Raw genomic sequence first — 13546 nt, forward strand, 5'->3', positions numbered from 1 at the left:
TCTGCTTGATTGAAAGTTTTGTTTTTAAAATAATATGATAAAATTAACTGGTGCAGTCTCATTTCCTACCAGAATGCATACTGAAGAAAACATGTGTGAACTAACCTGCACTCTGAAAACAAAGAGAAGGAAGAGTACTTACTTTGTAGTGGAAGTTAGTACAATGTCATTTGCAGTATGGTAATACTCTTCTTGGAGTTGAATGTAAATACTTTGAAATTTTTTTAGTCTATTTCTGGGAAAAATGCTCAGGGGTAACTGATGTAATTTTTGAAGGTTCAGAGCATCATGAAGTCATACATATGCAACTTAATGTCTTCTTTGCTGTGCCTTTCCCAGCAAATTAGGTAATTCATGTTAGTGTACTTCTAGTTCATTTTAGAAATCATTACACATTTATTATTTTGTTCTGCCTTTCCCTTAAATTACATCCAAGATACCTGCCTTGCACAGTTGTTAAAAAAAGTAGCTGCCTTTTAACTATTTCAGGCCCCAAACGCATTTAAAATTGTAATCATATTTTTTAAAGGGAAATCACTGAGCTTTATTTATTTATTTTTGTATTATTTTTTAAAGGTTGTTCTTCCAATGGTGGGCCATAGTATCAAGTATCCAAGTAACAGAGTTGGGCAGTGGTACCGTGAAAGGCTTTCTAAGGATGAGCTGCAGATGTGCAAATTCCGAGTGCCTCCATTGCAGCTGAACATACCTGGGTGCTACAGACACGTCTTGAAAAACGTTCAGAATCTTTCCTATTTTTTGGAAGGCAGTGAAGAAGGAAGCAAAGTTGAAGACAACCATCTGAATGAGTCAAAAGTAGCTCTTCATGTATCATTTGACCTTGATCCTTCATGCTATGCAACAGTCTGTCTCAGAGAAATAATGAAATGTGACTTTTAAGATTTCAGTTAATGAAAGACTGCAGGAATTTTATACCAGTGCTTATATGTTTGTATAATGCAAAAAAAGAAAAATAAAAAAATCACATTTTCAAACCAGGAACAGCAGTAATTAATAGATTGAGATTCATACTGACTGGGGAAGAAAACCACCGGAATCCCAGTTGCAGAAAAATTCCAAACCCTGAATGCAAATCTAGAGTAAAAAATGCAAAGCTGTGTGTTGTGTCAAACAGGTTTAACAGAACTTAAAGAAACTGTGGGCTGCAAGCACGAATTTCACACTTGCACAGACATCCAGCCTGCAGTTATGACCTGGAAACATGTTTGCAGCAAATAGACATGTCTTTTATTTCACAGTTATTTTTTAAAAGCTGGTTGATACTAAATATTTGGGGACACTGAGTAGCAGTTATGTCACAAGTTGTAACCTACAGGAATCAGCCAAGAAGCTGCTGTACTGAGATTCACTGAATTTTGTTTTGTTTTCATTGCATTCACGTGCCAAGTATTAAAGGTAGAAGTCCTGAACCACGAGTAACAGATTACCTGGCACACTATCAGTCATTTGAATACTACAGTTTAAATTAATGCTGATGATTCCAGGACCAAGTTGTACATAACTTTCTAGATAGTGCTTATTCAAGTAAGCTCAGTAAGATGAGGTGTGTAATTAATAAATTGCAAAAGAGTTCATAGTAAAAACCAAACGCTGATTTATTATTTATAGGGAGGAGATTCTATTCCTATTACTGTAAGGTCTTATGGTGACAAAGACTATTTAATGGAACCACTTCTGGGAAAAAAACCCACAAACTTTTATATTCTTTTTAATATATTTAAAAAGTTAACTGTGATAAAATGAGTGCATTTGTGGACAAAGGAAGAGCAAAGAATGTAATTTACCTTGACGTTTCAAGGCTATTCTTGCAGCAAAGTTCAGAGGTATTTTCTAGATGAGTTTACAAATGAGATAAAACAAAAAAGTGGTTGGAGGAGGTTAGAATAGTGGTTAATGGATCACATCCTAATTGGAGTGAATACCCTAGGGGTCTCTCCTGGGCTCTGTGCTATTTGGTGACTTTGTCAGTGACCTGGAAGGGGGCATGGAGTTCACCTTCAACAAGTTTGCAGTTCACACCAACATAAAGGAACAAAGGGAAATACTGGGGAATCTGTCTTCTAGAGGGACATAGACATGTTGGAGGAATGTACCAACAGGAACCTTACAGGAGTTAAAGAGGAGAAATGCAAAGTGCTACCCCTGGCAAGAAAGCACCCCTGCAGCAGGCCAGGCTGGAGTGCAGCAGCTATGTGGGAGCAGCAGTGAGCAGCTGAGCATGGGTCAGCCATTTGTCCTGGCAGCAAAGGCCTCCAGCAATCTCCTGAACTCTGTTAGCAAGGACAGAGCCAATAAATCAAAAGAAAGATCTAATTTTTCTGCATGTTAGATCACATTTAATTCCTGTGCTCAGCTTTTATCTCCAGTGCAACCAAAAATGAGTTTAATGAAGAACTCCCAAGCTAGTTGGGGGCTGAGCATTTGTCCTTGGAGGAGAGGCTGAAGGAGCTGGGCTTCCTCAACCTGGAGAGAAGAGAGGTTTGGGGTTGGGCTGGGGAGCCAGCAGCAGCTCCCACTGCCTGTGGGGAGGTTAGCAAGAAGATGGCACCTGGCTTCACAGTGGTGCTTGGTAGGAGGAGACATAAACAGGCATAAACTGAAATGTTCAGCCTGGTTTTAAGGAAATACTTTTTTTCTGTATAAGGACAGTGGGGGCAGTGGAACAGTCTGTGCAGTCTTCAACCAAGGAGATTTCCACAGCCCAACAGAGCAAACCGGTCTGATCTCAGACGTGACCCTGCCTGGCCTAGAGAGCAGAGATCACTTCCAGCCTCAATTACCCTGCTATTCTAAGCAGAGTGGTGTGTCTATTCTAGCTGTAGATGGCAGCATGACTTAAAAGTAGGATGGAGAACTCAACCCATTTTTACAGAGAGAATTAATATCGTGAGTTTTGTTTATGGCATCAGTCTTTCAGTTGTTGGAACAGTGAGGCAATGCAAATCTCCAAAGGTTGATAAACCACTTATTTATGCAACTTTTATAGATATACAACTCTCAGGATTTCAAAGCTTGCATAAAATTGTGTAGCAATGACAGATCTGGATATTTCACTGCTTTAAATAAGAGGATTATTCTGTAAGTCTGTGTAAATCATTCAAAATGTGACCCTTAGCATTAGTATGGGAAAATAGGTTGTCATGCAAACAATAGCTGCAGAGCCACTGGGGGCAACTTAGAATGCTTGCTCTATTACAGTGCTTACATTACACCTCAGTTTTATGGTGTGCATCCAAACCGACTGAAAAATCCATTTCCGTGGCACAAGCCAGCAAAGACAGCTTCATTCCTGTCTTTGCTTTTCAGTATCACCTTTTCTGTCTTCCACCTGCACTTAAAAATACCATTCTTCATTCTGTAAAATGATTTTTAATTTTACAGAATCATTTTGCTACAGTGCTGCTCAAAAAGAGTTGTCAATACTCACGTATGAAAGTGCAGACAAGATGCTGCATGCAGTCACAATAACCAGAAGAAAAAACTGGCATTTTTTTTTCTACATAATTCTACATAAACTACTGTGGTCTTCTTTCACGTAGCTCAAAACAGCCTTGAAAACTGTCTCAATCACAAACAAGATTTGAATTCGCAGCATTAAAAGTTGATCCTTGTTTTGGAAAGATGTGAAAGGTCAGATTAAAACATTTTTGACTGAAGGCATTCTATTTAAAAATGAAAGATCAGAAGGTGGAGCTAACAGAGTTCCTCTATAATCATTTTAGGCTCATTTGTCAGTACTACTATTGAACACTAAAAGAGCTAATCTTCTTAAGCAAATCATTCTTTCAGCAACTTTATGTGGAAGAGCTAATTACGTGTTTCGGTGGGTTAAATTCCTTTAAGATAAAAGTTCTAGTAGGAAAAAGTCAGGTTAGCTATTAGAGTGTTTATATGCTAAACATCCTGATTATTTCAGTGGGCATTTATTGCTAAATCATTCTCTAAATCTCACCAGCTTTTTGCAGGATTATGTACATGAACTGTTGAATTAAGGACTTTTGTGTGAGTGCAGTACTCAGCTTTTTAAGGCTAACCTACAGAAGTAATACAGCTGTGTCCCTGTGTTTGGAAAAGATAATCGCTGTGTACTGATCTGAGTTTAAGGAAAAGGTTGATGTCTTGGTGATCTCTCATCTTACTAAGTACTTGTATTGCCACCATCCTTTTCTGATAAGCCTCAAAGCACTTTGCTAATAGTAATGAACACAGGTTTCTGACTCTGTTTCTAACAAAAGGGGTTTTAAGTTCAATAGCGAGTTGGTTTTTTCATCGGATGTGATAGGTAATCAAGCATTTGAATGGGAAAGAATGCAAATGTTCTTAAGCTGTGAAACCTTGTTACATTTAATTTCTTTTGAATTTGACGAGTATTATCCTCAATAAGAATATACAAATTTTCAGATTTTCCAAAATGAGATGGGTTAAAATTACATTCTTATCATAAAGACAACTCAGAAGCCAGGTAGATGTGTGAGTATTGGCCAAATCCATTTATCTAACCCCATTATCTCCTCTCTCAGTGTTGACATCTGTCAGCCGATGGTCTGATCTGTCGCACCCAGCTGATGAACACAAACTCCTTTCTATTCCCTTGAACAATTTCTGCCCATTATAAAAGCTCAAGGAATCAAGCTGAGAAACTATTGACACTTTCTCTCAGTCCCCAGCCGTGCCTTCCAGCACATCGGTTCCTTTTTAATTTCTTTAAGATGAAGCTAAAAAGTGAGCTCCAGCTGCACACCGGGCCCACTTTACGTTCAGATAGAGGAACAAGGGTAAGAAACAGAAGTTGATAATTTGGGCAGCTTCAAACCCTGCACATGAGTGTGTTCCATTGTGAAGCCTAGACAACATTAAGTACAAAGTGAAAAAACTGAATCATTTTAAAGGTGGAGGGTCCTCAATACTCCACATATATTTATCTGCTTCTGTTGCACCTAACAGCTTGTTCATGTGGCATTAGTTGAGCATGTCATGTTTGCAAAGAAGGCAGAATCAGTGAAATCCTGTTTGCATCAAGGAGAATCAAGGCATCAAGGAGAATTTTCTTCATTCCTCTTGGTGGAAGTCAGAATCTTGTATTATGGCAGTTGAAACGTGTTTTCAGCTTTTACACCAGTGCTTTCACCCGCCTAGGATAGTGGGGTTTTTAATTAGCTTTAGAAATGATTGATTGAAATAAGCAAACAAAGATTGTATCTTTCAGAGCATTCCTTCAATTAAAAACTTAAAGCCAAGTCAGTTCTTTCCTGTAAATCATGAGTAAATCATACTTACTCAAGTACCCACTACTTCTATTCTGTGATGTATATGCCTTTGACAGATCTCTCATTTTTCACCTCTTCAACAATATATAGCTTACTTTTATATAATTATATAGCTTAAATATTTTCTCCATCATGAAATAGCTGCATAAAATGCGCATTGTAATTACCAGTAATCTGAAGTTGAGTGGAAGGCATGAGAAATACATTGAAGAGGGCAAGATGTGTTACGATATTTTAAAATACTCTTTGGATGTGAATAATCTTGGTTTGGGTCTGTACTCTGCCTACTGCGAAGTGAAAAACTGAATCCAGATTATATCATAATCTCTGAACCACTACTGCAGCCAATGCAAGTTACTGTTCATGAAGGGAATGACCAAGTTTGACATTTGTAACAAAAAGTAAGAATCAATTGCTTGAAATTTGAATTTGGGAGACATAAGGCCAAGTTCTGATCCAGATGGAAAAGACTTGGAATTCATGTGCTGTATTCACCAGATCATTCTACAATATGCAACTGGCACAGCTATAGGCCCACTGTTAGTACTTTAGGTCCTAGCAGTAAGATATCAGAAAGACTGTCAATGTGAATCCTCCTCCAGAAAAGTTTTGGGATGAGAAAATGAGGAGATGTTTAGTTCATTTTCTGCGTACACAGCAGCAGAACTGAGATAAGGTGGGAACTCAGATTCCTCAAGGATGTGCATGTGCTAAGCAGGAAATTTGAGAGTGTTGATAATAACGCAACTATTGCTGAAAAGCCAGTACTCAAGAGGCAACATCTCATAGAAAATCAAGCTAAGCATTCAGTTGTCAAATATTAGGTCTGTAAGCTGGGGGTTAACAGTATCAGTTAAGAGTGTAGCTTTTTAATCCTGAATTTATACCTAAAGATCTGATATAATATGACTGCAAACCACAACTGCCTTTGCCATGGAGGAAATAACCATCACTTAACAGCAGCAATGCAGAGTCATGGACTGTGTGCTTGTGATACAGCCCAGACAACAAACCAACCTCTGACTTGCCGCCAGCATCCCATTGGAGTGATGCAAGCATCACTTCCCTCATGCAAGCAGAAATTATGAGGAAGGTGAAGCCTGCCTCCACTCTAACCTACCAGAGTTCATCTGATGGTTTGTAAAGTCAGGCATTTCTGTTCATTTTGTCTAGTGTCTTTCTTGGCATACCTAGCCTGGCTGACAGCCATCCCATGACAGCAGCTAAAAAGAATGATGGTGTTTTCCTGAGATAAAAGGTGTTTCAGAAAAGAGGCAGGGGATCTTGTGCTAGGAGTAAGAACATGTCAGCCTCCTCAGCCAGTCCATCCCAGCCAGGCCACAGCAGGGCTCCAGCTCCCCACAGCCCTGCCCTGCCCTGCCCTGCCCAGCCGTGGGTCCTGCTCAGTCAGTCCCACTGTCAGGCCTTTTGACCAGCCCAGCCTCAGCTCTCCCCCAGGAGATGTCCAGTGCTGGGGCTGGGGCTATCCCAGTGCCTCCAGCTCCCCTGCCATTGGCTGGGGTGGGAGAAGCCTCCAGTGGCATGGTGCCTGACAGCCATAGCATTATCTCCTTCTTAAAACATCAATGACACCTGGTGCCAACTGACCACAGAATTTCCAATAGCTTCCTTTGAAAAGCGACTTTTTTTCTACACCTTGCAAATAATGCTTCTTCACTAAATGGCTGGCAAATCACTGAACTCACTTTACTCCAAAGAATACTGGAAAACAACGGTAGAATTTACTACCTTGCATGGACTGTGAGCCCTGGCAGGACTCTTGATACAGATACTGCTTATCTCCTACCAGTGTTTCCAAAACAAAGACTAGATTTCTGTTTCACAACATTTTCACAGAAGCACACACTCAAGTACTTCAGCAATGTCTCAAGTAGACCATTAGTTTCTTATTCTCCCAGAATATATTCTAGAATATCACTGAAAATTAGCTCTCACCTATCTGCTTTTCCCAAGGAGAAAAACAAAGAAAACCAGCAATATACTTCAAATTAAAATCTCTCTCAACAATAGAGAGTTCTGCATCTCTTGTTTACTCAGGTTGCCACAACCAGGCTGAGTGAATACATCTCGTGGTGGGTCGAGCAATACAAATTCATTGCCTCTATTATCTAAGTGGAGAATAAACATTGGGGTGGATACTTTTCATGACTGATCTAAGAGAATGGTGATGAGGAGATGATTTGGGAGGCTGGTATGACTGCACTGTCAGAAGGAACTACTGACACGATTGATCCTTTGCAGAGCCATGTTGGGAAAGGCAGGAATTCCAGGAGAGAGACGGCCTAAGAAGGAAGCAGCTCTTGTAAAAGAGTGGATTTGGAAAGTGAAGAATATAAAAGAGAATGTCAGTAAGGTAATAAGAGAATTACATCTTAGGTGAATTGGCATAGCCATATTTAACTCAATATTTCTGTACATACACATGCCAGATCAGCATCTGGCTTGTACTGACTCACTATTGTCTTTGCTTGAGAGAAGAAAGCCAGCTTCTGAAACGGCAATTGTGTCAAAAGCTGTGGTAAGAGTAATGGAATCAACAGTGCTTAACAGTACTTGAAAAGATGGGATAACTACTGGAAACACTGGGTATTGTGGAAAGTAAATGCTAATGGACTTGATCTGATACTGCCTTGCAATTTATGGGGGCATTTGTCCCTACTCCAGAGAAGATGAGATCAGAGTTTTGCAGCAGTGTCACGGCAGGGTGAGTTACCATGCACATCTGAAACGTGCTTAGAGGCACTGTGGTGGTTGGCTTCAAACACTTCGGGTCAGATCCTTGTCAGCATGACTGACAAGAGCCAGTTGAGATAATACAGGGTATATATAGCACAGAGGGGTGTGGGCTGTCAGACACCATGGTGATGAAAGGAACAGTTTAAAATAGAAGAAAATCTAATGGAGAAAAAACATGATTTTGGTCTATCTCACTATAAGTGAAGCCTCAATATCATTATTTTATTCCTAGTTTCAAATGGGCCCTAAGTTTGTACTTCATGCCACTTGTTTTCGGAAGTAACAAAAATTGTTTTCCACAGCTGCTTTTTAGTACTTTTAACCAGTAAATAGGGGAAAAGGAATTAATGACAGCCTTCTCCCTCTTCTCCTCCCTACACAATGCATGGTATTTTACTCTCTTTTATTTTATTCTGAGTTCTTCATTTCAGCTTCAACATTTCCTCTCTCTTACATGCTGAGAAGTGTCTTCCCTTTATGAGGCAACAAATCACTTACCCATTTCTCATGTCTTTGGTATAGTAAGAGCTGCGTAAAGCAGTACTGCAGGGCAGAGGTTCAGAAAGCTACTGCCTCATTTCCTTACCAAGCTCAGCCCTTCAACACTTGAGATGTCTCCAATCTTGGCTCAGTGGTGAGTGCTGGACAGAGAAAGAAGAGATCTGGCAGCACCTAGAGCTTGTCCTGCCCAAATTTATACAAGAAAAACCTTAACAAACAAGAAAAATAAGATCACAGAAGGCTGATTCTGTGATCTTCTGATTAGTTCTAGCAAAGCAGCTGGCCTACAGGTGAAACTTGCTTTTTCTCTCAGGGCCTTTTAGATACTGATTGTGTTCAGGAATTGTAAAGTGACTTGTCATCTTCAAAGGGCAGGTTTGTTGAGTGCTTTTAGGGCTTAGTTGAGCACACAGGTAATGTGCTATGCATGTGAGTGGGAAAACTTCATCCTTGAAAGTTTCTTCGTCCTGCTCCGTATATTAAAGCAATGCAGATGTGGAAGGTAAATCCCTTACTGTGTGGGTTGACTGTGTTTTATGCTGTGGCCTCTTAAGCTAACAGCAGGAAAGGATATTAAAGATATATCAAATACTTTTCCTTTGTGAAATACAATCTTTACATTTTAATACAATTTTCTTCCAGTGTTGTAATCCTGAGAAAGAATTCAAGAAAAGAACAGATTAGCATTTCTACTGTCAGGGCTTCAGCTGCCTTCTGAACCACTATTTACTGGTCCCTTTTATGTTCTCCATTGGGGAAGGTACGAGCAGTTTGTTGTGCCTTCTAACATTCTTGTTTTCAGACAGACAAATCGTGCAGGTGAAACAACAATCCACAGCTCAGTTTATTATCAGCATAATTGTCATCTGAGGTAGAAACATCACAAGAAATTTGATTCTAGGCTTTACATTGCTTCTAGGCAGATCTCCAGACTGTCATATTTTTAATGAGTGAGTAAAGAATAAAACAGCTATTGTGCTGAGGTTCTTGATGTAAGACCATCTTGTGGCTGTTGAGGAATGCTGAGATAAAATCAGAGCCAGACAAATTCATCAAAAGTACGCACGTGGAAAGGGCCCTGAGTTGTACATAGCACGGAACCTGACCACCAAAAGGTTACGTGGGAGGCTCATTTAGGCATGAAGCACACTGAAGCAAGGTGTTCAGTCAGAAGAATTGCTGCTTTCCAGAGAAGACCATGGAGGAGAAAATGTGAAAATAATAAGTGTCACATTGCTAATGTTCCATGTTCTAAAAAGTACACTGAGGTGTGCTTACTGTAATATAATTTGAGATGATTTCTGGAATATCAAATTGATGCAGTTCATATGAATCAGATTCCAAAAGAGTCTGCACACACAGACACACAAACATGTATGCTTCTGAAAACCTCTCTGCCCGTTTCTGGTTCCCTGGAACACCAGAGGCAGAAAGACTTTTGCAGGGTTCTCTGTAGGCTCCTTCCTGGCAAAATCTCTGCACCGGATCCCCAAGTTTATGTGTAGCTGCTTATTTCAACTGCATGCAGATTGTTTTTCCACTGAGTAGAACGATTTGCATTGCAGTGGGTAATAGGAGCTAGAAAATGGGCAGCTGGCTGCAGTTATTACATTTTCATGGTTCATCTACCATTAAAAGCAGTTAAATAGAATTAAAAATCTCTATTAATGAACTGTAAAAGAAATATGTTGCTTTGCAATGCTCACAGTTAGCACACTGTGCAACTTGATTTGTGGATGTAAATTGTGTATCTGTATTTTCTTCCACAATAGATTGTATAGTTTAGTAGGGCTTGCTGGATTGTTGTGGTATATTGTAGTGTTGGGATTGTCTGGATACGTGAAAAAGTGACCTTAAGGACCTTATATATAATATAATTTATGCAATAATGGGCAATTTTCCAGGGCAAAAACCTGGGAAGAATCTAAAGAAATTCAAGACAAAATAGTGAATACTTTTTTAAAGCAAAGGGGTTGCTGGTAGTTCAGAACTGTTTCTGCCCAGAAGCACAACACAAAGCTGGTTGCAGAGAGTCCCTAAAGGGGAAGTTGGATGTTCCATGTATTTAAGAGTGGAGCCAACCCCTTTCACCCAGTGTGGATGGATTAGAAGTGCTGTGAGCCAAGCACACGGTGGGACCGTCCACTCCCAGATGCCCCGAGGGTGGCTTTTCTGAGCAGTGTGTCCTCAGCTGAGCTGCAGAAGAGAAGAGAACAGCCAGTGATGTGGGCAGCCCAGGCGGGGCTTTCCCAGCCCTGAGCCTGCTCTTATCCTTCCTGTAAGGAGCTGATCTGTACACATAATTTGTGATTCCACATTAAAGAGTGTTTTGGGTTTGAGTGGCTTTTCTTGGAAGCTTAGGAAATTACTGCCTAGAAAGCACATTAAAAGAATATTATGTTTGCAAGTGGAAACATACTGAAGCTCAGATTCCCTGCGCAATCTTAATTCAATCTTCAGTGTCTCTGTTATTATACAGCCCTTTATTAATTATTTTTCCCACAGGAAAATGTGAAGAATGGATCGAGTTCTGAGGAAGACTAAGAAATGCGCAGTGAAAGAGTCTTTGTCTTGTGGTCTCTACTTATGGTGGAGCAGTCTATAGAGAAAGGAAAAATGGTCTTTTGTTTTAGGCAGCTGAATACAGAATTGTAAAATGTGGAACTGCAGCAGTTGAGTGTTGTGGAATTAGATGATGTCCTTGCCTCCAGCGCAGAATTGCTGTGTAGTACTTGTCAAGGCTTTCTCCCAAAGGCTTTTTACAAATGTGTCCTCCCTTTTAACAGAAGCTCTCATGAAACTGTGGAACCTCATCTGCAAAGTGAATTGCAGTTGAAAGCAATGACACCTTCTTCATGCTGAAAATTGAACTGTGAGAATCAGCTCAGGCGCCTTAAGTCAGTGGAGATATTTTCCTTTAATTTCTGCTCCCCCAGATGGAGATAAATGATTCTCTCTCTTTCTGAAGTTTTTTTTGTGAAAAATTATTTATAGTTTGTGAGTAATGGATGCTACTATAAGATAATGAAATGTCCATGAGGAAATCAATAAACCTCTTCAGAGAGGAGTTTGAACTCCTTCATGGACCCTACAGGAGTGCACTGAATGCTGAGTGCCAAAGAGCATTTTCTGTAGCTGTCTGCCTGGTATTTATGGCTGCTCTGTCCCCTGAGTGAAACGTAGATCTGTGGAAACAGTGGATATAGCAGTATTATTAAAGTTATTTCCTATGAGCCATAATTGCATTTAGTGGTATTTTCTAATTGTGCATTTGACCATTTAACCTTAATATTTCTGCTCTATCTTTTCTGCACAGGACCATTATGTGATAGCTTCACTGCTTTAACAAATAAAAACAGATCCTAGAGCGACTGGATACAACAACTCTTCTGCAAATATGGCCTCTTTTCGTAAGTAGCCTCAGTGGAGTAATTTATTTTGATTGAACAACCATTAAGGGACTGACTATTCCTCAGAGATAGTCTGGTTTCATCTTTGACATCAACGAAAGTATTGCATTATTCACAAAAAGTCAGAGCTGACTGCTGTGATATGACCCTCAGTTTGCTGCTTAATTTGAATGTATATATGGTCATCATCTCGGATGCAGAAATATGTAGTCATCAGAGGGTGCCTTTCATTTGCTGCTGGTTTGGGCACAAATTCAAACAAAAACTCTGAAAATTCTGTGTTTTTCCATTTGTCACTAGTTTTGTGGCAACCTGCAGTATCTATTTGGATGAGCATTTAATTCCAAGAGGTAATGGAACAAAACTGACAGGAGCAATTGGAGCTAAATGCAGTATTCTGTACGTGAAAATATCCCATCCTTGCTCTTTTGATCCAAGCTGGGGCTTTGTCAAGTGGAAGCTGTTTCATGAAATACAAACACTTAATTTAACTGAACTAGGATGAAATAGCAGGTGAGAAATCCCCCATCATTATGAAACAATGCTGTCTCTTGTATGTACACTACAGCTGTCTAGATCTCCAAATTAAGGTATTAACTGAGATCAAAGATATCCATAGAAATGAAATGGGAAAGCCAAAACTTCAGGTAATAACACAGGTAACTACACACCTTGACAGCACAATGATTTTCATTTGAATCAGCGATAATGCTGGTATCTTATTTCTGGGGGCTATCGCACCTTTCATTCAAAAGGATTTTCTGAAGTATCCAGAAAGGAATCATTTCAGGTGGCTGAGGCACTGCAAGGCTGACACCAGGTTATAACACAGCCCGCAGCGGGGTATCAGATTGCCCTGATGTAGCCTTCTTTGAAACTGCCCCATTCTCCTGAGAGCAGCAGAAAGGACAGTCTGCAGAGAAAGCTGAGACTGGGACTTTACAGACGCAGGTTCTCAAGCTTTGACCTTTGGCCCTCCTAAATACCCTCAAAACCCCAGCATTTAATTCTTTAACGTCCGTGTTTCCTCCTGATATTTTGGAAGCAATAGTAAACTTGGTTTCTTCACACTGAAGAAAGATGGGATGTAAAATCAGCATGAAACCTCCATCCATTTAGCATTAGGAAAAGCCCAGACCACAGCTTCTGTGTTTTGCCCCAGGATGTGATATTGAAGAGCAAAATGTAGAGTCAAAATATCAGTAGTCACTAGGGAAAAAAAAAAGGAAAAGGAAAGAAAGAAGGGAAGGGAAGGGAAGGGAAGGGAAGGGAAGGGAAGGGAAGGGAAGGGAAGGGAAGGGAAGGGAAGGGAAGGGAAGGGAAGGGAAGGGAAGGGAAGGGAAGGGAAGGGAAGGGAAGGGAAGGGAAGGGAAGGGAAGGGAAGGGAAGGGAAGGGAAGGGAAGGGAAGGGAAGGGAAGGGAAGGGAAGGGAAGGGAAGGGAAGGGAAGGGAAGGGAAGGGAAGGGAAGGGAAGGGAAGGGAAGGGAAGGGCCTTCTATGTAAGTCCCTCTTTCAAAAGTGGATGATACAACAAGCTGCATATCTTAATACATGCTGTTCAGAGGAAATGGAATAGGTTTGAGTAGTGCT

At 40.3% G+C, this 13546-nt stretch overlaps 1 protein-coding gene across 3 annotated transcripts in view; it reads left to right on the forward strand.

Annotated features, from left to right (window-relative positions):
* Positions 1–11786, forward strand: part of PUS7L (pseudouridine synthase 7 like) — a 21136-nt gene extending 9350 nt beyond the window's left edge. For all 3 annotated transcript variants that reach the window (XM_052667421.1, XM_052667422.1, XM_052667423.1), the window contains one exon: positions 577–11786. In XM_052667421.1, the coding sequence (XP_052523381.1) occupies positions 577–900 (324 nt within the window). In that variant the 3' untranslated portion in view covers positions 901–11786. The remainder of the gene's footprint in view (positions 1–576) is intronic.
* The last annotated feature ends 1760 nt before the right edge of the window (positions 11787–13546 follow it).

This window comes from Tympanuchus pallidicinctus, unplaced genomic scaffold (genome assembly GCF_026119805.1).
Source record: "Tympanuchus pallidicinctus isolate F22 unplaced genomic scaffold, pur_lepc_1.0 scaffold8, whole genome shotgun sequence".
Classification (NCBI taxonomy): Eukaryota; Metazoa; Chordata; class Aves; order Galliformes; family Phasianidae; genus Tympanuchus; species Tympanuchus pallidicinctus.